At 44.2% G+C, this 27,430-nt stretch overlaps 1 protein-coding gene across 11 annotated transcripts; it reads right to left on the bottom strand.

Annotated features, from left to right (window-relative positions):
* On the bottom strand, window positions 1-26,150 carry LOC147027544 (heterogeneous nuclear ribonucleoprotein A1-like). Of its 11 annotated transcripts, none has more exons than XR_015057104.1 (13): window positions 26,002-26,150; window positions 25,070-25,198; window positions 24,044-24,190; window positions 23,748-23,958; window positions 23,554-23,646; window positions 23,378-23,437; window positions 23,136-23,201; window positions 7,979-8,101; window positions 7,279-7,431; window positions 6,963-7,033; window positions 5,199-5,228; window positions 4,152-5,093; window positions 1-3,852 (listed from the first exon to the last, which is right to left on the bottom strand). XR_015057104.1 is itself a non-coding variant. In XM_085877025.1 (12 exons), exons 1-10 carry the CDS (start codon window positions 26,005-26,007, stop codon window positions 6,981-6,983), a joined length of 1,041 nt encoding a protein of 346 aa, XP_085733151.1. In that variant the 5' UTR covers window positions 26,008-26,150; the 3' UTR covers window positions 1-5,093; window positions 5,199-5,228; window positions 6,963-6,980. The 11 variants fall into 11 exon arrangements, 9 of the variants coding, with proteins under 9 accessions (XP_085733151.1, XP_085733153.1, XP_085733152.1 ...); XR_015057105.1 differs by having other exon boundaries at window positions 1-2,166; XM_085877025.1 differs by having other exon boundaries at window positions 1-5,093.
* Window positions 26,151-27,430: the final 1,280 nt, after the last annotated feature.

The raw sequence follows: 27,430 nt of genomic DNA, 5'->3' as shown, positions 1-27,430 counted from the left end.
TACTCCTCATGGGGAAGATTTATTCATTTTTGTCATCGGTGCCTTCGTAATGTCATAATTGCATACATCAAACGTCACATCCAATCAGTATGAAAATGAGTCATCTAAGGATAAATTTATCCACAGAAAAGAGTTGATAACATCAAGCACGTGGTTAGTCAACCATATTTTTAAAAAACCAAAAAAAAAAAAATCACTGAAACGGTTGAACAGATCAAAGCGAAACTGTACAGGTATGACCGCCTATCCATGAGGAACAAAACGTTCACCCGCCGACATCATAGGTTACACCAGGGGTCTCCAACCTGTGGCCCGCGGGCCACATGCGGCCCCCAAGACAGATTTATGCGGCCTGCGGTGCCATATTAAGTTTACATTACAATGCGGCCCGCTACACTGCCAATTTGTCAGGGTCAATGATCAAAGCGTTCTGTAATTTTGATTCATATTAGACACGTGTTTTTAACACGATTATTCATTTATCATATTCATTGGCAAGAAAAATATATTCAGCACTAATTTTTGTTTAAATTTCCGCAGATTAATTATATACTTTTTTCTGAATTTGGCGTCCTTTTTTGGGGTGCGGCCCTCCGCACCTCACCACTTTGGTTTTGTGGCCCTCTGCCCAAAAAGGTTGGAGACCCCTGGGTTACAGTCTGACAGCCATGTTGGATTCAACAAAAATCTTTTTAAAAATAAATAAATAATTATCTCTTGAACCACTTCATCGATCGACATGAAACTTATGATCTGGTAGTGTTGGGGGATATAGGTTTTAAATTTGAACCTGATCGGAAGCATGGTCGGGCAGCAAAAATCATTTAATTTTTTTGATATTGGTTCTTTTTGAATAAAGCTCACTCGGCTGCACGTGGATGGGATTGAGGTTCGAGGAGCAGCAGCTGAAACCTGAATCCTAACCAAGTTCCTCTTGATGACCATCTTTGCTTGTTCGAGTTATTTCTGATGACTCCAATGTCGGACTGTACCTATTTGGTCTTCCATTTGATTTGAATATAATTTATTTTAATAATAAACGTCATTGGACAGGGTTAAGTGTCCAATCAAAGCAGGACATCTTGGTACCTGGTCATCACTTCCAGCAGTTTTAGTTATGCATTATTAATTATATAACACACCAGTACGCAAACACCACACAAAACAAGTCCTGGTGAGGGTATACAATCTCTGATTTTTCTTGTTTTTGTCATTCGGCATTGTTGAGAGGGGAGCTCAAGGAGCTCTCAATTAAAACTGGGTGGCACACCCAGTGGCACTTTCCGAGGAGCAGGATGAAGGAGCAGCATGAAGGAGGAGGATAGGGTGTGGTGGTTGAGGGTCAAACTAAGCGATGAGAATTGTGAAAAACATGTTTACCAAGAAAAAAAAAGATTAAAAAAAATCAAAAACAAAACTTGGAGAGATAGAAAAGGGAGTGAAGTGGAGGCAGGGGGGGTGAGAGGAATCAGGTGGTTGAGAGGTGTGTTGAGGGTGAAAATGAGAACAAATGGGAGGGTGAGTGGCGAAGAGGCGTGTCTGTCGATGATTGTAATCTTCATGTACAGGTTTTAGAAGGTGAAACAGAGCCCTCCCAGGTTGCAAAGTGTCTCCCTCTGTGTGCGTATGCACGTGTACATGTGCAAGTTGCTGTTGGCTGCTATCTCTACACTTGGGTGGATTTCAGGAGATGGAACAGACCTTCAAGGTCTCAAAGTATCCACCTCAGTGTGTGTATGTGCATGTACGTGTGCGCACACAAGCACTCACACATAGGGTGACAGCAGGAATGATGTAGTTGTATAGACCCAGACAGTTATCCAAGCAAAGGGCTTGTTCGAGAGAAGTCGGGCACGACAGTTGAATGTTGAATGAGTGTGAGGGAGAGAGAGGGGGGGGAGAAGAAAAAGACAGACAAGAGGGAAAGGGCCGGTCCATAAGAACCGCTCGGCCCAAATGAAACCAAGAAGAATGGGGAAGATTTGGCCCTCAACTTGCATTTGGGGGTGAGGGTAAGGTGGTACAACCACCAAAAAGAGGCATCCCCGATAGTTACATGGACGTCTTAGTCCAGCAGGTCACTGAAATATCAACATGTAGGTCCAGCAGGTCAGCACTGTTGATTGATGACCTGGATGTCCAAAACTGATCAAGATGGAACTTGCTCTGCAAGGCAGACAGCGGTTTAGAAGAGAGGTCAAAATAGGTAGCTTGAATGTGGAAGAGGGGAGAGGAGTTGAGGTCATGAAGATGATGCAGAGGAGGTTGGAAGTGGTGTGTGCAGGAGACCAAATGAAAGGCGACAGGGCGAGGCGGAGAGGATAATGGGAACGGTTGAACTGGAGGCGATGCCTGACATTGCATGGAACTTCAACACGCATGTGGGAGTAGAGGAACTAGGTGAAGGAGGAATGTTTTGGTAAATTTGGTTGGGGAACGAAGAAAAAGAGGGTTGGGAGCTGGTGGCAAGCAATGGGATGGCAAAAGCTGGTTCGTTCTTTTAGAAAGGCAGCCACAAAATTACTTTCAGGAGTGGAAAGTATCGAACAGAACAGGGTTTTGCAGGTGGTGAGGAAGCGACAGTTATGGAGGATCAAGAATTGTAAGGCAATGGGGGGAGAGCATGTCACCACAGAGCACAAGCTGGTGGTGTTTGTTATGTGTAACAAGAACAGGAAGATGATTAGGTAGGGGCAGTGCAGGGACAATGTCGCTGTCGAGTACAAGGAGAGGGTGAGGGCCAGGTATGAGGAACTTAACGAAGAAGCCAGGAGGTTTGGAGGAAGAATACAAGAACTAGGGAGAGCCATTTAGGGGAATTGTGGAAGTTTTGTGTGGAAGGACATCAAGAAAGAGTGCATCGTCAATTTGGGGCAGAAATCAGGTATGGTGGATGGAGGAAATAGTGAAGGCAGTTGGGGAGACGAAAGAAGTTTGCAAGAAGATCAAGGATAGAGGGGGACAACCAGATGCAGGGTTAATACACCTGATTGGGCAAAATAAGAAAGCAGCAAGGAGAACTGTGGATAAGGCAAGGAATGATATTGAAAAGGTGTATAACAAGTTGGAGGAGGATAGTGGGATGAAAATGATCTATAAATTGGCTCGTGACAGAGATGATAGCAAGGACGTGAATGGGGTTGGGGAGGGGGGTGCGGTGATCAAGGATGGTGCAAGGAGGTTCGTGACGGGGGGGTGCAGTATTGAAGGTATGTGAAGGATGTTTTAAGAAGCTATTGAACCAGGTAGGAAGAAACAACAAAATGGAGTTTCTGTGTTTGAGAGCCGAGATGGGAAAATGGAGGTAGTAGAGATCACGGAGGAGATGTGGACAGCAGGAAAGACGACAAAGGGAAGAGCATCAGGAAGTGACGATAGTTGCTGCAGGAGGAGTCAGTTGGACAAAAAGCTGATGAATGTATGAGGGGGCTTGACTCCAGAGGATTGAAGGAAAGGGCTAATTGTGCTGATATGGATTGGAGGAAATGCCAATATGAGGTGAAAGGTGAAATGACATTGGGATTTGTGGACCTGGAGAAGGCTTACGACACTGTCCCGAGAGAGATGGCAATAGCGACACTAATGTGGATGGGAGTGCCGGAAGCAGAAGTTAGGTGGGTGAAAGGGATGTACAAAGAGAACAAAGGGAAGAGTTTTGGTTGGTCCAAGGATGTCGGAGTTCAGAATGAACATCAGTTTGAGGCAGGGAAGCTCTCAGCTCACTCATGTTTATCATGGTGATGGTGCTCACAAGTAGGAGGGTAAAGAAGAAAGGCATTCTCGGGAGGATGATGTTGTAATGCAGATGATCTGGCTGTTGTGGCGAGAGAAGATGGGCTGATGCACGAAGTACTGGGGGAATGGAAGAAGACATTTGAGAAAAATGGGCTGAAGATGAGTATGGAAAAGACTGAGATGATGTGGGTCAGGCAGCAAAGAAAATAAATAAATATCAGGTTGTAAGGGGGAGATCAGACAGGAAGATAGGTTTGAGTATCTGGGGAGAACAGTGACCGGGGATAGTAGGTCGAAGGCAGAGTATTTAGGCGAGTGTGAATGAGTGAAGGAAGGTATATAGAGTAATTGCAGATATAAATATATTCAGGAAACTGAAAGGAAAAGTTATGGTGACTTGAGTGACGCCGGCCTACCTTTAGTCTTGAAACGGTGGCACTGACGGAGATAACAGGGATGAAAGATCTGCAAGAACAACTGGGTCAGGATTGCAGGAGTGACGAGAGTGGATAGGAGGAAGGAAGAACTAAGGGAGAAGATTGGTGTGCAGATGAGCTTGACAAATATCCAGCTGAAGTAGGCTGGACACTTGGTGCAGATGCAGGAAGAGAGAACAGCAAAGCTAGGAAAGGTTTATGGAGCAAGATAAGAGAAAAAGAGGGAGACCATCGTTGAGAATGGAAGATTGTGTGAGGAGGGATATCAATAAGGTGGGGATGGTAAGAGAGTGGAGTATTGTGGTTGAGGCAGAGCAGAAAGCTTGGTACCATTGGACCTCACCCCTTAAGAAAATAGGAGAAGGAAAAAAGTCACAGTGTTGCAGTACTTACTATCAGCTCTCCTGGGGTCTCATATCATTCACCTAATTTGTGGAATAGCATTTGCTGAGGTTGGTGATCAACACAGCTCATAAAAGTGAAAAACCTTGAAAAGAATTTTGTCAGAAAATGTCAGTGCATGTTATTTTAATAGCATGCCTTCGAGGACGACAACCATGACTTCAACAGTCACAGAAAATATTACCCACAATCTTGAGGGATCAGCAGCCGAGGGGTAAGATCGGCCAGTCTTTCATGAACCGTTTGAACGGAGCAGATTCAGGTCCAGGAATTTGAAAGGTGTTCAAGGTGCTGGTGATAACTCGCCTACTCTTCATCGAAAGACCCTGTTGGTACCTTCAGCATCCAGTAATAGTAGCAGGTTGGACAACCAGCTTAATCTCGATCTGAGAGATAGTGCTTTGAGAAGCAGCACCCATTCGACGATTTGGAATCGGGAGAATCAAACCAAGACAAGATAGCTCAAAGGTAAGTCCACCACCTCTGCACCATCCTGATGGGCAATAGTCTTCAAAGCAGCTTTAATTAAAAGAAAAAGGCACAAGTCTGTTTCGAATTGCATAGATTTTTATTGCAAAATGACAAACAAGAGAAATTAAAAGATCCAGCTCCGTTCATACTTACCAAAGTAGAACAGCACATCCCCTCTCCAACCTGGGAAATGAAAATGCATTCAGTAATGAAAAACAAAAGAAACAAAAAAGCCATCATTTTTGTCAAATACTTTTAAAACCGGTTATACTTCATGAAAGGGCTTACCTATACCATGTATAAACGTGTCTTAGGCAAGGTGCTGCCTGCACTACCAGCTGTCGTATCCACTTGCTAAAGGCAACGCTGAGGGCTGTCACTACCCCCGCTGCTACAGTAGCAACCTAGCCCAGAGATCCTGGGGTCAGTGGTCGAGATGGTGACCTCCGAAGAAACGCATTCCATTGGCCGAAGACTTGAAGGAACCACGAAAAGCTGTGCAAATCACTGGCTTCAATCAGCTAGTTCCTTCCTTTGCTGTCCTCGTCTTGTCAAAGCTTCCTGGACACTCTTCCTCTGGATACAAACTGCAACCTTCTAAAGCAATACATCTAAATGTGTTCAGAGTGCAATTGCGCATCTTTTTGCTGATTTTTCTATTTGTAGTTTACATATTAGATACGCAAGTATGGCGGAAATTGAGAAACAAACTGCCCCTTCCCCCCAAAGCAATACATACACTAGTAAGAACAGTCCCCCCCCACCCCCACCGAAATTCCCTCCAGTCTTCATGCGTACGTAATATATGGATAGCCCCTAATGCTTGTAAATAGCAAACATCTGCGCAAAACGAATAACCAACATGCAGACGGCCGTTGCCTTTGCAACAGACGCCAAATACCACTGCTCAACTATAACATGTACAAGGACATCTTTATTAGCCTACGCATTTCAATCCAAGATTTGCATCTTATAAACCAATGCGAGGATAGGAGGGTGGGGGGGGGGGGGAAGGGAAGGAAAAAAAAAATTGAAAATAAAAAAATAATAAAAAAAAAAACCAAAAAAAACCATTTAGTCCAGCCCACTTCTGCAATGACAATGGAAAAGTTTTGTACAATAACGCTTCCCCTGCCCATTAAAAATAAAAATACATGCAATAGAAACACTAACTAGATTATAACAAACCCGACGCCTTGTTATCGTTTTAAAAAGTCGAACACAAGACGCACAATGCCTACGCAAATCGCGTACAAAAATCTCTTTAACATCTGCCATATTCATCTACAACAACTCGGGATTATGCTAACATCCAACATTGCGGCACAGTTGCTAAAGGAAACAAAATAAGCTTCAATTAAGAAAAAAAAAATAATAAAACCAACCGAGAGGGTGACCAGTGAGCAAAGCAGGTACTTTATTCTACCGGACAAGGTATTCTAGAGCATTTGTATTTCTGCACAGCTAAAGGAAGCGAAGGGGGTGCAGAGTCCGGGCTGGAGGGTGGGGGAGGCTCGTGTTTCAAAAATCATGATGGGCTAGATGTTGAAGCAGTGCCACAGTTGTGCCTGCCCTGCCCACCGCCTCTCTGGTCTCTGGCAATCTGCGCTGACAATGCTGAGAAATTTACTGTAGCTGTCCTGGTAATCTTGGGTCGTCCTACATACACTGTGCCCTGTTGGGATGCGAACATACGGACACAACTGTAAAATACTGCGCAGCGGGCCAAGTGGGTATTTAACAAAGCACAGATTGGATCAACTGATCGGAAATGTGCAACATTTGCACAAACTAAACTTTTGCTGCTGCAAACTTAGAAGTGGAACTATTCCGACAATCAAGCAATTCCCACACGAGTTTGTAGTCATTTATGTACCAATGCAAATGATATGATGGCCATCAAAAGCAAACCGTCACCTGAAATTATTCCGCCTGTTAATATCTTCCACGCCCACTGCTGTAACCACCTCCCATGGACCCGTATGCACCTACACGGTATGAGGAAACAACGTGATTCACTGAAGCTTTTGCAACTCACTGTGTGACAATAAAATACTCAAACATGGCAGTGCAGGCCTGACAAGAATCAAACTGTCACCAGTTGCTTGAAACAAGCAAAAGGGGGAAAAGAATGGTCTAGCCGATAAAGCAGTGAGTGACACGCTGAGCCTATATCCAAAGAGCTTCCCCTACATAAAGTGGCTTATTTTAGGTCAATTTCAACAACACCTACCACCATACGGGCCCCCAGAGCTCCTTCCTCCATATCCTCCACCTTTCATTGGTCCATAGTTTGATGACTGCTGGCTGTAGTTTCCAAAGTCATTTCCACCATAGCCTCCACCACCTCCACCACCGCCGCCACCACCACCACCACCATAGCCACCTGTAAAAATCAGTAGCATAGCATTATGAAATGTAAGAGGACAGATTTTGAGCAAGAAATTCTGAAATTGTGAGGCAGTGTCAGACTTAATAAATTCAATTGCAGTCGCTGAACCACAGCTTTCTCCTTCCCATTCTGCTCTCAAGGTCTGCGGTCGACTGTCACGTTACTATCTCTCTACCTCCGAGCCGTCTTTGTTGTCAAGATCCTGTTTCCCCTCTTAATATGCAACTCCTCGATGGAATTTTAAACTCATGCTTCGTTTGTACGTTCTTGGCCATCTATTTAAAATACCCTTTGCCCAAATTTTTTTTCTCTCCCAGGAGCTGCGACCTCTGTTTTATATTACTACAAATCGCTAATCCAGATTACATGAACCACAACACGAACTAAAATTTCAGTTTGTTTGGAGGTCCATTAATGATAAGAGCGGCCATGCAAGGCCTTCTTAAATTTAACGAGCTTTCAGCCATGACTGCACATTGTTCCCACCACATATCAATCAGAAAAAGGTACATTAAATAAATAAATCAAACAAAATTCTCACCGCCGTATCCTGGACCCCCGCCGTAATTATCATAGCCACCTCCAAATCCTCCCCCTCCACTCGGACCATAGCCTCCACCACCATACCCACCACGATCGCCATAACCACCAGAAAATCCTCCACCTGCACAAGCATGTCACCAAGCGATCAAATGACCATTGGTCTTTATTATACTAACATCAGGTGAATAACAATTTCACAAGATACAACTGCCAGTTGATACACAGCCAACATGGGACAGCATTTAAATATATCAGAGTAATGGGTAACCCGGTTCCTAAATGGGTCATTCTCACATAATTGACAGATTGATGTCACATGTCTTTAAGTGGCCTCATTTCATGAAATTTCAGGCATTTTCGGCGAAGTTATGGACCATATATCTTTGCCCTGGGTAGCGTTCAAATAATCCCGCCGTTTGAGATCATAAATTAACAATAAATAGGAAAAAATAAGTACGTTCTCTCAGTCTGATGCAATTTTTGCAGTCACAATACCCACAGTACCATGTTCATGCCCCCAAAAAGAGTCAATAAATTCTCCGAATTTTACGAGAATTCATGTAGGGTTCCTTCTTAATACAATATCTTCGGTATTAGAGTCTAAATACCACCGAAAACTGTACAAGTTTTGCAATACAGTGGATTTTGTGCCCATCACTCAAATTTGTCATTACCGTAACGAAAACACCCTACCAGTGAATGTTAGAACTGTGAGCCAATTAAGCGATCATGGCACGTGATCGTGACGTTCGGTTCTTGTACCGCCATTTTAGAATTATTTTTCAAGTTTGGTCGTGCAGTTTGGATGCAAAAACTCCTCAAAAGTTGGCAAGGTGAGTCCGTATGCTTATTCAACGTCATGACCGCACATGCCTGATTGACCATACATATGAATTTCAACAGATATTATGTACACTAACATAGCGAATGCTTTTTAATGCTAAAGTTTATGACAATTCACGGTGTGTCTGCTTCCCGGTCTGGCCACTACGAAGCGTTGTATGTCGATTTCGTCATTACCGTAACACCATTACCGTAACGTTTTAGTTTCGTTGCAATTATGATGATTTGTGTTACAGTAATGATTTTTGCACTTAATGTCCACGATTTATCATCGAACATGGTGATATTGATTTCTTATTGATGACAACTTTTTCTTATGTTTCTCAATAAACATGATGGAGATAGAATATTCTTGGCATCTTTAACGTCTCTTGAAAACATCATTGTCGGATATACAAGCCCTTTCATTTCCGTTACGGTAATGACATGACGGCCATGAAGCACTGAAATCGCGGTGAAAAATCGGCTATACGAGAGGTAATTCAGCACTGCTTTCATCAAATACACCTGAAACTAGAACGGGCACTCGGTAGAGCGCATACCTTCGCCGCCGCTACTTTTTTCCGGGCACATTTGAAAAACGTCATTTAAAAACGTCTATGACGTCACAACCATCAGTCCGATGGACGTCAAATTTGGTGTTAGACGTCATTGAGGGCAGTCCAACAAAATGGAATGATAAACACTGAAAAAAATCGAAAGTTTAAAAATGACGTCATCTTGTGACGTCATTTTGACGCACTTCCAATGACGTCACCACCAATCGCAGACTACCATCCTGAAAGCTCTTATTTCACGGAACATTTTAACGTTGGTTTCATGTCAATAGCTCTATTAGATCTGAAGTTATGCCTACAAGTATATTTTCACCTTGAGTGTGACCCTGACCATAGAGTTAATTTGCAAAACCTGTTCATAAATAAGCAGATCTTTTGGTAATGATCATTATGCCTGGATTTGGGACAATTTCCTTTACAAATTACATAGATATTTGAATATAAAATATCAGGACATTTTAGCCACAATTGAAAAAACGTCATGTTCAAACGTCAATGACATCATAACGGTCAGTCCGAACGACGTCAAATTTGGTGTGTGACGTCCTTAAGGTAAGTCCTACAAAACGGTATGATCAAAACTGACGAGGTCGAAAATTGAAAATTTACGTCATCTTGTAATGTCATTTTGACGCACTTCTGATGACATCACGTCAAATCTGACACCACGTACCCGAAAGGTATTTTGTCATGGAGCAATATGGCATTGGTTGCATGTCGATAGCTGTCTTATTAAGGAAGTTATGCTCAAAAGTTTGTTTTTGACCTTTCATGACCTTGACCTTTGACCCGATCGCTCCCAAAATCTAATCAAATCGTCCTTGGATAATCACGAATCATCACACCAATTTTCATGCAATTCGGTTTTATACTTTCTGAGTTATGCGAATAACAAACAAACACACATATTCACAAATATATAAATACACAGCGACCAAAACATAACCTTTCGCAGAATGCGAAGGTAACTATGTCCCATTTGCCACATTCGGACCTGAAAATTTTTAATCTTGTTCAAAGAATTTTCCAACGTTACCACCTCCTGATTCTGCCAGTTATGTGAGAATGACCCAAATGACAGAAAACTAGAAAAATAAATGATTTTTTTTTGAAGCAAGGGAAGAATGGGACTGTTAAGCTTTATGCATTGTTTTGTTTGTTGATTCTTGTGGACATAATTGAGGCTTGGGAAGACCTAGTACACGAAACGGATCAGGACATAACAGGATACAAAGCAACAGGAGAGAGAGAGCGAGAGAGCGAGACCAACAGCAGAGGAGACGAAGAGGGATAGGCCATCAGCCGTAAGCTGTATCGTGCATTTTTGTTCCACTCATCGGGGGGGGGGGGGTACACAAAAACCTTGATAATATGATAGTATATATCCAAATACATACGTATCCAAAAGTTCTCCACTCAAATAGCTGCAGTTATTGTGTATTTTCATCTTGAAAATCGATGCATTCCCCGAGCTCTCATTTAAATTTTCTCCACAAGGATCACGTGTGGGCCACGTGATGACTCGACAGCCAATAGATCGGCTGACACCGTATGCAAATTACGTCATACTGTCATGTGACCAGCAAAGTTGTCCAAAATGGCAGCTTCCTGCATCGAGGAAATCACCGACAGCTGATCGGCGATTTATGGGTAATTTTTGATGAATATGGCCAGTGAGGACGCTCCCCAGTGTATTATTCACCAGGACAATGTAGTGAGTGAAGAAATCAAACGTTTTACGTCTGTAAGATGGGATAAATGGAGAGAAAGTGTCAACAAATAGAAAGTCTTAGACGGTCACGAACGACGTTTAGCCGAGAGTGCCGGCGCGGGAGGACTAACTTCGATCATGGGCCAATTGTAACCGGAGTGCTGGTGTAAAGATTTCAAGCTACCCCCCCCCCCCCTTTCAAGTTACCTCCCGGTAATCTGAAATAGATTTCAAGTTAGAGGCGGAGAAAGATATAGTAATACGTCAAACAAATTGCAACAGAAACTAAACCTATTCCATTATGAAGGACCCCCACAGATAATATATATATATATATATATATATATATATATATATATATATATATATATATATATATATATATATATATATATATATATATATATATATATATATATATATATATATATATATATATATATATATATATATATATATATATATATATATTGTTGTGGTTGACGAAATTCGCAAACCACCATTCAGGTCCCTTAGGTGAGATATCTCTAAGTATATGTGTAGTTAGGCCCAAACCCGTTGTTTCGAGGGAATAAATGTCATTCATTCGGGCTGCGACCCTTCTAGATAGCCGTTTTTCTTTTACTATCTTTATTTTGGACCAGCCGCCATTACTACCACCACCAACCACGTCTCAACAGCCATCACACAACAACCACCAGCCGCAACGCCGCTTCACAACAACAACAACGCCAACAGCCACGACCTTTACCGTCACATCTCGCTCTCGCAACCATCGCATCACCGCCATTTCCGCGTCGCTTGTGGGCACCGATACTGGACTCGTGCAGGGCGCGCACCGAGCAGCGTGTGCAGAAACATCACAGCCTTTCCGAAGAAAACGGATCAAAAACGACTCACGCCCACTTCTGTTCCGTCCTATCGGCGAGCGTGGGCGATTTGGCCCCGCCTCCAGGTGCGTTGGAGTAATATCGCTATATGCAAATTCATGGATCAAAAAGCATTCACACCCACTTTTCCTCGGTCCAATGGGGAGCCAGCCAGAGGTGAAGGGTCGAAGGTAAAGGGTCGAAGGCGAAGGAGCGAGGCCCCAGGGGCTATAAAGGGCTGCGTTCGCTCGCGAAACGGGGCAGTTCGCAGTCGGTGGAGTTGGGAAGAAGAAGCAGTAGTAGTCAGTCAAGTTCGGAGTCGGTGGAGTTGGGAAAAGAAGTAGTAGTAGTCAGTCGGTGGAGTTGGGAAGAGCCAGTCAAGAGAGGAGTCGGAGAAGGCAGTTGGACGGAGCTGTGGAGAGTTGGAGAGGTGGCGGCGGCGGCGGCGAAGGCGGTCGAGGGGGTGCTCGTGTCAGAGTCGGGGAGCTGCGGAGGGGAGAGGCCGGCAACGCGACAGAGGTCGTGGTGGAGACGCTTGTCGCGGGACCCGAGACGGAGATATCCTCCTTCCCCCAAGCATCAACAACCCCCTCCTGTTTCCCCCCGCGCTGAGATAGTGCGAGAAGGGGGCCCCGTTCCCACCCCATACCAGGCAGTCCCAGCGAGGCCCGCGGAGTCGGGGCGCCAGCGCCATTTTGCGGCTCATCACCAGACGGGTAGGCTCGACGTGGTCTCGGCCCCAGGCCGTCTGCCCCCTCATAGTGGAGGGTGGTCCCTTTTTCTTTTGCTTTGAGTATACGTGTTGTCGGCACCGTCTGTGAAGTAAAACTGTATAAGTGTTGCCGTGTGCTCGGTAGTCGGTTAGCTCTGCATTGTCTTTTGCTTTTACATTTGCTTTTTGTGTATTATTGTGTGTTTCTTCTTCTTTTACATTTGCTTTTGGTGTAATTGTATATGTGTGCTTTCCGTTCATCGCGAAATAAATGTGCTTTATGTTGAACTGTTTTCCCGTTTCGCTTCGTCTTTTCCTTTATTGAATCTCCATCTTACTTCACGTAAAGGGTTGGTCGTGGGCTAAAACGCCCGATAATTAATCGAACCGTCCAGGTTGACGATAACACCGCTCGGTTATCCCGATAGTACGGAACGGGTCGCTTAAAGTGGCCCGTGTCTGAAGTCGACCTGCGGCGAGGTGCGATCGCCCGGTCTACCCTCCGTGTGGGTACTTAGGTAGGTCGAATTTGGCGAGCAACCCTATCCCACGCGGGGGCCGATTGGCACGATCGTGGTGAGGCCGAAAGGCCCACCCGTGACTAGTTCCCGGCGTTAGTCCGAGAGGGTCACGACGGGATTGTCCGTCCGGTGGGCGACGTGCCGCGATTCGAGTTACGTGGCCGTTCGCACGCCGGCGGGCGCAAATCCGCAACAATATATATATATATATATATATATATATATATATATATATATATATATATATATATATATATATATATATATATATATATATATATATATATCCAAAATCTACTCGAATCTGCCGGGGACAAATGTTTATTTTTCCACTTTTCTTCCCCACGCGGAAACCAATGGAGTGGTATGATATGCCTGATATCCGTGCAGAACAATGGTGGATAACCATGGTAACAGAATTTGTTTACCAACACTCCAACTCGATTTTCGGTCAGCAATTGTCTATGCGAAGCGAATTCCTCATATCACGTACAGATTAGAGTGTTGTAAGGTCATATAATGTAATGTAGCTGGTTATCATCCTTTCCTTTTCAATGTTTGCTTGCGTGGGAACGAATTTTATTTTTGATTATGATTTTTTTTTCTTTAAAAATGGACGATTCCGAAATTCGAGTCGCTATTTATATTCCATATTTCCAAATGAATATAATGAACGGTCACTTTTGACCCCCTTTAATATCATCTGCTCATTCCGATCATTGTTTTCCCAATTTTGAACGCGATTTTTATCGGATTTTTTTGATAAAAAAAAATGCAGAAAAATATTCGATTTTTTTCACGAAGCGCTGGCTTGGATGATAAGCACTTACATTTTATATGGCCTTGTCGTGCGTCTGATTGGTAGACGGAACTGTTCCGGTAATGGAGGGACGGGACTGTGCTGTGTGTGGAGTTAGCGTTGATAATGGAGACCAGATTGCCTTGTTAACAGAGAAAGGAGCTGATGGAATAAATACTGCTTCCGTCCTACGTGATTTGACCATTAATGTTTGACCAGGGGAGAAGGTACGTTGCTTGTAGAAGTCGTTTCTGCAACAAAAAGCTCATCGAGCAGGACCGCCGTAAGCGCCAGTCTGCAGGAAGTGCAATACACAGTCCAATGAAGCGAAGATCCCAGGCCCAGTTCACTTTCATGAGTGACTGCTGCTTATGTGGAGGTGAGATTTTGGTAAAGGACTTCAGACTGAAGCTCGCATTAACTGTGAGAACCTTAGAGTTCCAGGAAGCTATCTATATTGAAGGTGTGCGACGAAAGGAAAGACAGGTGGGCCACAACAGTCATGGGTAGGATAACATCGGCAGCCGACGCCGTATATCATCAAATTTGAAGCGTGAACTTCCGAACTGGAAAGCAAATCCCGATGAAGTTTTTGCATGAGGAAACGCCAGGGAAGCGAGCAGGTAGGCCAAAAGATGTCCTCACCGAGAATGCTGTCTTAATTGTTTTAGACGAGATGATTGGTGATGATGAAGTACAGTGGACAATTCCAGACATGTGCGCTGCAATGGGAGCAATATGTGAAACTCCATACAGCTGCCAATATATCAAACAGCGTTTGACGGACACGCTCGGAGACACAGTTACTATCTCAAATGTACATGGAAGAGCCAATGTGGTCACTTTCAATACAACTGTCGAAAATTTTGCAGAAATTTAATGACACCCCCCACTGTACTGGTGACACGGAATCTGAGAAATGCCGGATAATATCAGTGGCCGCAGTGATAATCAGGAGTGAGACAATCGAGAAGTGCAACATATACGACAAAGAGCACTATCCGGATCATACAGATTTGGAGTCTGTGGATAAAATGCTGGAGTTTCTACCGGATTCATTGAAGTTACTGATGGATGAACTGATCTCTGTCAAGACAAAGGCTTTGAAGACTGTTTCATTGGGACAGTGCTTGGTACAAGCGATCCGACCGAGAGCGGCATTGGCACCATTGCAAGTTGGATTAGCAGTTCAATTGCATCATTATTTCGGGTCTAAATTCTTGATTGACACTGTATAGCCATGGGTTTTGCCCTTCATACGCTGAAGTATTAAAGTTCGAATCGTGTGCAGCAGCTCAAGTTCCACTTACAATGGACATAGAAAACGATGCAGTGCGTTCCTTAATGAGTGGGAACGGACATTTTCGTCAGTTCGTCTGTGACAATGCTGACCGGAAGGAATCCCTGGTTATTGGACGGTAAGAAAGCACTGCACGCAATGGGCATTATCGATACGTCACACCAGCCATTCGCCAGAGAACACTTATCTGGAGAGCTAATCAGAGCAACATACAGTCTCAGTCCGTAATCCCAATCCATTATTACGATCGTCCAAAAAGCAACATTCATCATTTTCTTCTTCCTCTCATATCAATGACGTCACTGATGTCGTCATCCTCCGTGTCCGGAATCTGGCACATACCGACGTCATATACATATTATTATTTCGAGTGCCGGTTTTCACATATTATCCTCATTGTTTCGTGATGAAATCTCATTTCCTATGCGTATATGGTCAGGAAAACGTGGTAAATGAAAACAAATTTAAGTTTTTAGCCCATAATCTGGTAGATGGTGGCAATTTTGAAATTATGTTAATGAGGTAATTTGTCCCTGGCAGATTCGAGTCGATTTTGGACATTATTATTCCCGAAGGGTGTACGACTCGTTCAGCAGTTTTCATTTCTGTTGCAATTTGTTTGACGTTGGCCTCATTTTTCAGTTATTAGCACCCGCCTATTACCCCTGGGGGTAGCTTGAAATCTATTTCATCCCACCCCCTACGATTTCAGATTACCCCCCCCCCCCACCTCAAAACATTTATTTATGCATGTTTATTTACAAAAAATAGTAATTTAATTCATATTGAAAACGAATTAGGGGAAAAAAACCATTGACCACGTGACAGCCTTTAAATAGTTTGCAAAGAATTTTGATTTTATTTTTATTGTTATTTGTTGAAATCAGTTTTTCTCAGAGTTATAGTTTTTGCTAAATTTTTATGAAATCCTTCTTTGATATAGTTGATCCAAATAGGCATACTGTTATATATTTTTTTAACCAACTCAGACTATCTATCTATAATTCCAGCAATGTCTGTGTGTGTGCGTGTGTCTGTCTGTCTGTCTGTCTGTCTGTGTGTGTGTGTGTCTGTGTGTGTGTCTGTGTCTGTGTGTGTGTGTGTGTCTGTGTCTGTGTGTGTGTCTGTCTGTCTGTCTGTCTGTGTGTCTGTGTCTGTGTGTCTGTGTCTGTGTGTCCGTGCGTGTGCCTGTGCGTGCGTGTGCCTGTGCGTGCGTGTGCCTGTGCGTGCGTGTGCCTGTGCGTGCGTGTGCGTGCGCGTGCCTGTGCGTGCGCGTGCCTGTGCGTGCGCGTGCCTGTGCGTGCGCGTGCCTGTGCGTGCGCGTGCCTGTGCGTGCGTGTGCCTGTGCGTGCGTGTGCCTGTGCGTGCGTGTGCCTGTGCGTGCGTGTGCCTGTGCGTGCGTGTGCCTGTGCGTGCGTGTGGTCCATGTCCGTGTGTCCGCTGTTTCTCGACAACCACTGGTCCGATCTCATTGAAACTTGCCAGGTATATTGCTGGGGACCTGAGGATGTGCCTTTTCAATGTTTGATATTAATCGGACAAGTGCCTCCCAAGTTATGGCCATTTATTTACCAAACCAATGACAAGACACGTTGCGTGGGCATGGCCGATGGGGAAGGGAAGCTCAGCCGCGTTCCCCATTACGGGTTACAACGTACGGGCTTCTGGAGAGTGATGACTTCGTGTGTTGTAATAATTTCTCGATTTCTTATGCGCATTTATAGATAAACACAATGCCCCAAGTTATTATCGTTTCCATATTAGACGGTGCATAAATTTCGGTAACATCAGAGTGAGCTGGTGTGCTCCGAACCAGGAAGTAATTTTTTTCTCTTCTCTCTTTTTGTTTTTCCTTGCGATGACATTGCGAAAAGGCAAAATAGGTTGGTGCTAATTGAATATGTGGGCATGAAAACTAAATTGCGAATAATCGTAACTGCGAATAATATGCGAACTTCCGGGCCACGCACGTACGGGCACGCGAGAGCGAAGAAACGGCCTGTGTGGTTGTTGTTTCTTGCTCGCGGTTTGAATATTTCTTTATGAATTTTTTTTTTTTTTTTTTACGGGCACGTACTCGTATTTTCAATTATGGAAACAACGCAATAAAATCAATGTATAAGAAAGGCAATGAAAACAGATTATTTTTTAATTCACAATTTCGTTGTGGTGGTGGTGGTGGTGGTCATATGGCAGCTTAGCTGCCGGGGTAGCTATCATTTCTTGAAGCGCGACTGTGTCTCTGATGCAGTGCCCCTCTACCAGTACACACACTGGAGCTGGTACTCATTTCGCCAACTTCGGAAGGATGACAGGCTGAGTGCGTAGCCTGGTGTTGGCTCAGTGGTTAGGTGACTTGGGATCCTAGGGTCCTGAGTTCAATCCCCGTCGGTCGCTGAATTAATGCACCAGGGGGTTGACTCAGCCTGTCATCCTTCCGAGGTCGGAGAAATGAATACCAGTTCCAGTGTGTGTACTGGTCGAGGGGCACTGCATCAGAGACACAGTCGCGCTTCAAGAAATGATAGCTACCCCGGCAGCTCAGCTGCCATACCACCACCACCACAACTAAATTGTGAATTAAAAATAAGCTGTTTTCATTGCCTTTCTTCTACATTGATTTTATTGCATTGTTTCCATAATTGTAAATATAGTCTTGAGTTGGTTAAAAATATATACCAGTATGTCTATTTGGATCAACTATATCAAAGAAGGATTTCATAAAAATGTGGCAAAAACTATAACTGTATGACAAATACTGATTTCAATTAATAACAATATTAAAATAAAATCATTCATAATAAAATCAAAATTCATTGCAAACTCTTTAAAGGCTGTCATGTGGTCAATGGTTTTTCCCTAATTCGTTTTCAATAACAATTAAATCACTATTTTTGTCAATAAGCATACATAAAGAAATGTTTTGAGGGGGGTAATCTGAAATCGTAGGGGGGAGGATGAAATCGATTTCAAGCTACCCCCAGGGGTAACTTGAGATCGATTTCAGATTACTGGGAGGTAACTTGAAAGGGGGTAGCTTGAAATCTTTATACCGGCACTCTGGGTACAATTGGCCCATGATCGAAGTTAGTCCTCCCGCGCCGGCACTCTCGGCTAAACGTCGTTCGTGACCGTCTAAGACGAGCCATTTGTTGACACTTTCTCTCCATTTATCCCATCTTATGTTGGCTACATTGTCCTGGTGAATAATACACTGGGGAGTGTCCTCACTGGCCATATTCATCAAAAATTACCCATAAATCGCCGATCAGTTGCCGGCGATTTCCTCCCTGCAGGAAGCTGCCATTTTGGACAACTTAGCTGGTCACATGACAGTATGACGTAATTTGCATACGGTGTCAGCCGATCTATTGGCTGTCGAGTCATCACGTGGCCCACACGTGATCCTTGTGGAGAAAATTTAAATGAGAGCTCGGGGAATGCATCGATTTTCAAGATGAAAATACACAATAACTGCAGCTATTTGAGTGGAGAACTTTTGGATATATACTATCATATCATCAAGATCCTGGTGTTGGCGCAGTGGTTCGGGCAGCGGCTTCGGATCCAAAAGGTCCTGAGTTCAAGCCCCGTTGGGCCACTGAATTAATACACCAGGGGGTTGACTCAGCCCGTCATCCTTCCGAGGTCGGTGAAACGAGTACCAGTGTACTGGGCCGGTGTATACCCTGGTTAAAATAGGTGTACCATATCCCTGTGTTGTAAGAGGCGACCAGGGTTGCGTCAGGAAGGGCATCTGGCGTAAAACATGTGCCAAATCACTATGCGGATCATACGGATTATGCGCTGTGGCGACGCCGAACGGGAGCAGCCGAAAGAAGAAGACTATCATATCATCAAGGTTTTGTCTACCCCCCCCCCCCCAGATGAGTGGAACGAAACTTGTTTTTCAGGCACTTTCTGAGCCATGGCTGATGGCCTAGGAGGGAGACTTTGTAAAACAATGGGTGTTGGGAGGAATGCATGGCAGGATAGGATCCACAAAATTGATACAGAAGGAAACTCCAAGGAGGTGGAAATTTGGATCGAGGGGGGATTGAGATGGGGTAAAAAGAGGGTACAAAAGATCATGGTTTTGGATTGGGGACGATCTGAGATGGTGGTGAACAGATATCTTGAAGACCTGGATGGAAGAATGCGATTGAAGAGTGTGGAAGTTGGTTCCACAGGTGGTGAGAAAAAAAAAAAAAGAAAAAGAACAATTGAGTGGAGGTGAGCAATAGTTAACCTGAATATAGATAGCTCCACAAAGAGGGGGGTTCATGATGGACCGTGTGAGCCCTGCAGAAACTTGGGGGGGGGGGTGGAACAAAGCACACAAAGAGCAGAGGGTGCAAGTCTATAAAGGAGGCGGTAGAAGACAGACCACTGACCTGTCTGTGATGGTGAAGTGATAGACACTGGCTCAGCTTCATCGCAGGATATTCCAATAATCATAAAGGCCTTGGTTTCCATGGCGTCAATCTGAGAAAGATGTGAGGCAGAGGAGCTCGCCTGGAGAGGATAGCAGTACTTCATCAAGCTGTGGATGAAGGCCTAATTGGTGGATAGGAGCTTGTATGACGGAGGATGCCCAATCGGGGGCTAGCTTTGGAGGCCAACTTTTAAACGTGATTTGCCCAAGAAAGATCATGGCTGACAGTGACACCTGGGAGTTTGAACGACTGAACTTCCTCAAGATGACGGATAAGAAAGTGGACAGAAGGGTTTCCCAGACAATCCTTTTAGAGAGAACGAGTGTGTGAGATTTGTCAGGATTGAAAGACATATTCCAAGTTTTTGACCATATGGTGATTTTTCTTTCCCCCCCCCCCCCAAGGTCTGAAGATAGGGAAGAGGCTGCAGCCTGCCTGTCTGCAGGATGAGGGATGTCACGGCAGAGGGTGGAGTCATCAGCAAATTTCAAAGGGGATTTTCCAAAGTCAGAGAGCTCATTTATAAAGATCAGGAGTAGGACTGAGCCCAGAACACTGCCCTGGGGCCCCTCCATCCATGACAGGTACAGGAGATGAAAGGATTCTGTTTAGAGCCGCAAGCTGGCTACGAGAGTCGTCGTTGAAGTCAGTAAGCCTTGTGTTGAGTTGGCCTTGGATGCCATAGGGAGAGAGTTTGGAAAGGAAGGCAGGATGTCAGACTATCAAAAGCAAGAGGTATGTATGTCCAGAGACAGCGCTAATCTCAAGTCTGACATTGAGAGCCTCCATACATTATTGGGTGTGTCGAAGCAACATTTTCATGGTGGAGCGACCTGGTCTGAAACCAAATTGGTGATCTGAGATGAGGGAGTTGGATAAAAGGAAGGAGTTCATATCAACTTCGATGATGGATTCCATGACATGTGAACTAATGCCGTCCGGTCCAGCTGCAGAGTCAGAGTTGAGCTTTGAAAGAACCTTCTCAAAAGCAAGACACAGAGTCCAACAGAATTTGGATATGACAGGGATGGGTGGGTACTGAGAATGAGGGGCTGGGGACACAAGATTTGGAAGTGAACACAGAATTGAGACATTTGGCATTCTCACAAGCAGTTGGCTGTGGTGTCATTTGAAGAGGGAAGGGATGGAGGGGGAGCATACTCCAGAGAAGACTTGAGGTGCCACCAGGTTTTAGAGGAGGGAGATGAGTTTGAAAGTTAATTCTTGGGTTGGACAGATGTTTTATGGCTCTCCTGAGAGTGGACACACACTTGTTGCAGGCTTTTTGGAATGCACTGATATTGCCTTCAGTCAGATTTGCCTTCCAGGAAGAGTAGGCAAGTTGTTTCAGAACAACTTCCTCGCCCACAGGATTCAGTGCACCATGGGTGGGAAGAAGGGCGGTGTACCCTCCTTGTCATGGACTTGTTTGAGAGAACTGTCCAGGGCTATGCAACAACAACCAAGGGCCTATGGGAAAAAGGTGGTTAGTTTCATGAACTTCAAGAAAATATAAAGGAGGGTGGGCAGCAGCCAGAATTCAACACATCAAAATTGAAATAAACACAAAAAATATATATATAAAAATTGGCTTTATGAAGAAGTCTCCTGCTGCATTGAAGCAGATTAAACACGGCCCTTCCCTTCCGAAATGTGTCAAAAGCCCCCACCATTCCTCCCAGATTAATCTCTTAAATCGTTTCAATTTGTAAGCTGTGGACGTTTTTTATAAATCTGTTCTGGAGCTCTGTAAACCACGGAATAAATAAAATACATCACTTTTGTCCATGCTCAGCAAGATAATTGTCACAAGTCAGCTCAAAAACCACGACTGGTCAAAATTAAGCCCAGCGATACCTAAAATACAAAGATACACAAGAGGTTGCCCCGCGATATTAAAAGGTTGACTGTACTTGTTAATTGCCAAAGTTGGATAAAAATGCACAAAACGTTCAGCTCACAATCTACAGGCACAGCTGCTTTCACAGTGAAATGAGCGAAAATGGAACAATGGGTAAATTTGATGACCGATTTGAAGCAATCAAGCTCATTGTAACCATTAAAATTTTAATTGGGATTAGAACCCACAAATCAGACTTGGTTGCATCATGGATTAACACAAAGCATAAGAGGAAGAGGAGGAAAAAGAAGAAGAAAAGAAGATGACATAGAGCAGCATGGTACAAGGACGAGGAGACATCTCGATGTAATTGAAGGAAACTGTCAGCTTAAGATTATTACGTGTCACCACACACAGTGGGCGGTGCTGTGTTAATTCGGTCGGGATCAAGGATAATTTCTCCCAATGTGTGATTGCCCCTGTAACCTTTCCCTATGTTTTTGCATTTACAAGACCGGCGATAAAAAGGAATCACGTCATTAAAACAACCGAGCCGAACGTTCCAAGCAGGCAAAAACCCCGCCTCCAGGAATAACAACTAGCAAACCACGCTCCTGGGGTAGATGATGGATGGGCGTGAGGTCAGAATGTTCTGGGGAGAGTACAGTTGTGTGAGGTACTCGATTGAAGGCAAAAGGATCAACCTTGCTGGCTTTCCCTCCACACGGTGAAGGCGGCTGCATGATTCTCGTGTTTGCGCCGAGGAAAATTTGTTAGCACGCTGGAGCAAAATGCTAGCTATTAACTGTTCGGCTGAGTCGTGAAGAGTGTACGTTTCTGAAGGAAGAAGAGCGTGCCCCGTGGCCTTATCACGGGGCCTCAGAAATGGTCTTGTCGTATGGTCGAGGAAGGTGTGCGATCGTGGTGAACGGACCTGGTGCAAGAGAGGAACGGTTGGCTTATTCGCTCGTGAAAAGCTGCATTGTGGTTTGAGCCCTGGCATTGAATACCGCCACGTGAATACCTCACGTACGATTCCCGCACAGAGAGCAGCTTGGCGCCATTTTCGGGTGCAGTTTCCCACACAGTGATGACGCGGTTTCGACGACGCCAGATCCAAAAAGGATAATCTCTGGACGAGGCCAAGTGCTGGAATAAAGGAGGGATTTTTCTTTTGTTTCATCGTTTTTTCCCCTTGTTCATTTTTGTAACTGTGTGTGGAGGGTGCCTCGACTTTAAGCTGAAGATAACCTCACATTTCATTCCCTCATGCTTTGATTTATTTTCAATATTACGCTTCGAATTATTCCTTTTCTGAATACTTGATTCATGTTCATTAAAGTCCTATTTATTAAGATTGCTTGCGTCTGTCTATTCGTTGTGGGTTCGAGTACAAGCCCTTGGCCTCTGCACTGGTGAGCTCCTCTGGTGCACACCCTCGCCGCCTCCAGTCCCACGTGCGCCATAATCTCCAGGGAACTCGGCTGTTCGCCTCCAAGGGAAATCGTTTGGCTATCCGTCCAGGTCAGTCTTAACCGGCGTGGACACGACAGTATAAACAACTTACCTCCACCATACCCATTGTAGTTATCTCCATAGCCGCCACCACCACCACCACCCCCACCATAGCCACCTGCAAGAAAAAAATAAATGGTGAGCAAAAAATAAAAGAGCATGTGTTTATTATATTTATACAAGTTATCTGGGCTGATGGCAGAGCAAAGTGCATTGTTCAGAATCAACTATTACATGTTTACCTCCATTTGTTAAAAAAGAAAGAACTTAGAGCCAATTAAACAACAAATTTACCTCCACGACCTCCAAAACCTGGGCGTCCTCCAAATCCACCCCGTGGGCCGAAGTTACGCACTGCAAAACAGGCAACATTTGTAAATGTGCAGGTACTGAGAAAAATAAAAAATAATATATATTTTTAAAAAAACACAGGAGCTGCTGCCACAAGCTCTACCTATAGGATCACTTACTGTTTCTTTGACCTCCAACGTTGTTCATCTCCTGCCTTGAAAGTGCCTTCCGTACCTCCGCTTTGTGGAAATTAACATCGTGGTATTTCTGAACTGTAAAAATAAATAAATAAATATAAATTCATTGCCATTCCACAGGAGAAACACAAGTCAATAGCCATTTGGACGACGAGCGTTGGCACACAATTACATACCAATTATCTTATCGACGACGTCATGGTCATTGAAGGTGACGAATCCAAAGCCCCTCATTTTACCACTTTGGCGGTCAGTCATCACCTCCACACTCTCGATTTCTCCAAACTTCCCAAAGTAATCTCGAAGGTGGTCTTCATTTGTGTCTTCACGAATTCCTCCAACAAAAATTTTCTTCACCTTCAGGTGCGCGCCGGGTTTGAGGGAATCCTGAAACAGCAGAATCAGTCAGGTAACACAGAAACAATTTTTGTTCAAATCAAAATGTCAATCAAACAATCGGATAATTTTATACCTCACGAGATATCGCTCGCTTGGCCTCCACTGTTCGGCCGTCGAGCGTGTGCGGACGAGCTTCCATGGCTGCATCTACCTCATCAGTAGTGCCGTACGTCACAAAGCCAAATCCACGGGAACGCTTGAGTAGGGGGTCTCGCATTACCTGCAAAAGACATGTAAAACTAGAAGGGCACTCGGTGGAGCACATACCTCCACCACGTAATGCCCGATCCACGAGAACATATCGGGCCCAATACATTTTTGAGGTATCATGCTACATCTCATTTTTGGCCCCATCTCTCAATGATGAAGAATCACTTTAAAAATTAAATAAATCTCGCATCACAGGTGATGAACGTCATGGTCGTTTCATTGAAATTGTGCGTGTAGTTTCAGAGAAGAGAACAAATACCTATTTTAGAGGGCTGATGGCGAGGGCCCTCCCCCCCAATGAGCACAGATTTCAATGCTGTCGATACACTTTGGTACATTACGGGTTATGATGGATGTAGTTGAGTTTCATTGAAATTGTGTGAGTAGTTTTCAAGAAGAGAGCAAATACATCTTTTTTAATGGGGGGGGGGGAGGTGGGAGAGAAACGGTCAACCCCTCCTCCTCCACCCCCCCCATCTACTCCCTAAATGAGCACAGATATTCCTTTGGCACCGGATATAAAGCTTGTGGCAAAGTTTCATCAAAATCGTGTTTGGTTTAAGGCTGAAACCAAAATTTACCTCCACGATTCATTCAAAAAAAATCATTCTCAGTAAGTCAGTCGGTCCATAATCACTCGAGTCATTATCGCTTAAACTCTAAGCGATAATGACTGAAGTGTTTATGGACCGACTGACTTGCTCGCTCAGCAACAGACACTGCGACATCGCACAAGCTCACCTGACCAAAGTCCAGGTGAGCCAACAATGAATGGGGGGGGGGGGGAGTGTGGGGTCGGGTGGGAGGTAAGTGGACTTCTTCGTGGACAAAAAGAGCAAGGGGAATGGGTGGGGAAAGCACACAAATATCCAATGGAGTATGAACATACCACACAGTCCGTGAGAGTGCCCCACTGCTCAAAGTACTGCCTCATGCTCTCATCTGTGGTCTCGAAGCTGAGACCACCGACGAAAAGTTTCCGCAGTTGCTCATCTGGAGGGCTGTCATAGCTGCCGCCCTAAAATAAAAGGGTGCACAAATATTAACGTGAAAAACTGGACCAACACGTTCGAAACCAGTTTCCCATGCTGTGGAACATCGACATATCAATTAAGATTATTCCATAATTATTATGCATCACTTCACCCCCACCCCCCACCCACCCCCACTCCCAAACTTTTGAGAAAAAGAACCATGAAACCAAATAACCAATAATAGAGAATTAGAGGGAGGTGCAGGAAAGATGGGGATAATCTCAGGACAACGACACGGAAGGATCAGAGGTCAAAATGACAAGCGGTTCAATAAGAAAAGGAAGAGGGGGATGGAAAAGGGGGAAGGGGTGGAAAAGGGGGGGGGGCGTGAATTCGAATAGAATGATTAGAGATTAAAGGAAAATGTGCGAAATTATACCGTGTGCCGGAAAGGAAGTGTTAAAAATTAAACAAACAATAATAATAATAAATTTAAAAAATGTAAAAAAAAAAGACAAACAACAGTGCAGGTACGAGGAGAGAAGCTCCTCCCTCGTTTTGCCGCCATTTCGCGAACTCTTCGTTCCAGTAACACGCGTTTCGCGGCCACTTCAACACGTCCCGATCATAAATAGTCCTATTAATAAATAGGATTCATTTCGTATCAAATCTGCCCGTGACAAAATGTACAAACGTCATCGAGACTTCACTAGGCCCGAGGCTTTGGAGGGAAAAGAAAAAAAAAAATCTCCAGAATAAAACGCGAAGCTCACGTCGTATCAGTTCTAAGTTCATCATGGCTTGTGCACGAACGGAAAACACACAAATAAACAAATCTACCACAAACCTGCATCGTTTCTGTGGGTTAAAATGCAAAAAAAAAACCACACGAAAAACACGCCACCCGTTCCTCGACCAAAGGCCTCCTCTTCCTTCGTTAATGGCGACTGGACCGGGAAGACTCGAGACAGGAAATGACGACATCGAGCGAAAAAATAATCGTCGTTTGTTTGTCTCCGTTGTACTCGATTAAGGCTTATTAATATTAATATGCCAATAGTACGGAGTATTAATATAATTTTTTTTAAAATGCGCAGTGATTGATCGTACGTATCCGATAAGCTATGCAGATAACCAACTGAGTTTATACACCGCTCCCTAAATCAATTCAACATCAGGGCTGTTCAAATGATCTGCGAAGGATTTTGAAAAAAAAGGAATTAAGCAACTTATATAACTATATATAATTTTGTTAAGGTTATCGAAAAAATGTGAAGGAAATTGTTTCTCAAGTGTTGCAACGAGCGGCTGGTATTTAACTTGGGCGGTGTATGAACCGCGGTATGAGAGTATAACCTTGTGGGACGTTTGTGGTAAATAAAGTCAAAAACCGAATGCACATACCTTTTTTTTAATCACCGGTCTAAAAAATTCATTCTCAATGAGCCTCAACGACGTCGTTACCGAATGAATGAGAATGATTTAACAGCATCCACCATGTTTTTTTTTTACCGGTTGTAACAAAATTAGGACAAGACGCCCAGCTTAACATCAATCTCAAGGACGGTACACATACGTGAACGGAATGTGTAATGAGCAGACCAGCGTACGAGACAGAGCGCCAGGTTTAATGAATCGTCATGAACAGGATGTGACGTACGGAGATCACTTAATACTAGATCTACAAGATCTAATAAATCTACATATAACTCTCAGTTGATGTGTATTCCTGTTACCCCCAAAAGCTTTCTCTTGAGCAGAGCCCCATTTACAATGAAGAGCTTCGGGTAACAAGATGTGCAACGATTCTAGGACGGTTCTGAGGTTTTTCAGGAAATTGCCAAAGTTGGTCAACATTCCAAGAAAAGACCAAAGTTCAGACACATTTGGTGGGAGCGGGGGCGTTCTTGAAAGCTTCCACTTTACCTGGAGAGGGAGAAATACCTGTACACGTGATGCGATGACCCAAGTAATCAACCTCAGGGGCCATGAGGACACGTTTCTCACGAGGGGGACAAAGGTCTTCACTGGAGAGATGGCTTGAGCACTTCAATCAGGTTCTGGAGGTGCTCCTGGGCTGACACCAAGACATCCTGAAAACACAACCAGTACGGTTCTCAGTAAGTCCCCAATTTTTCGATGGAAAATGGGCACGACAGACCAAAAGTCAAAAGGGCATCAATGGCGCACGAATTGTCATTGGTGTACATTGATACGTGTGAAAGTTTTTGATCCGTCTGAAAGTTCCATTTGTGCGGAAGCGTCGGTCAGGCAGG

This window comes from Eptatretus burgeri, chromosome 4 (assembly GCF_056783735.1).
Source record: "Eptatretus burgeri isolate ZD-2024b chromosome 4, Ebu_testis_v1, whole genome shotgun sequence".
Classification (NCBI taxonomy): Eukaryota; Metazoa; Chordata; class Myxini; order Myxiniformes; family Myxinidae; genus Eptatretus; species Eptatretus burgeri.
The sequence above is the reverse complement of the archived record's forward strand: the minus strand, read 5'-3'. Positions and strand labels throughout refer to the sequence as shown.

Coding starts and splice junctions, on each gene's coding strand:
- LOC147027544 (XM_085877025.1), bottom strand. Junction 23,959..24,043: donor AGCGAGCGATATCTCGTGAG/GTATAAAATTAT, acceptor CTGCTGTTTCAG/GATTCCCTCAAACCCGGCGC. Junction 7,432..7,978: donor CGGGGGTCCAGGATACGGCG/GTGAGAATTTTG, acceptor TGATTTTTACAG/GTGGCTATGGTGGTGGTGGT.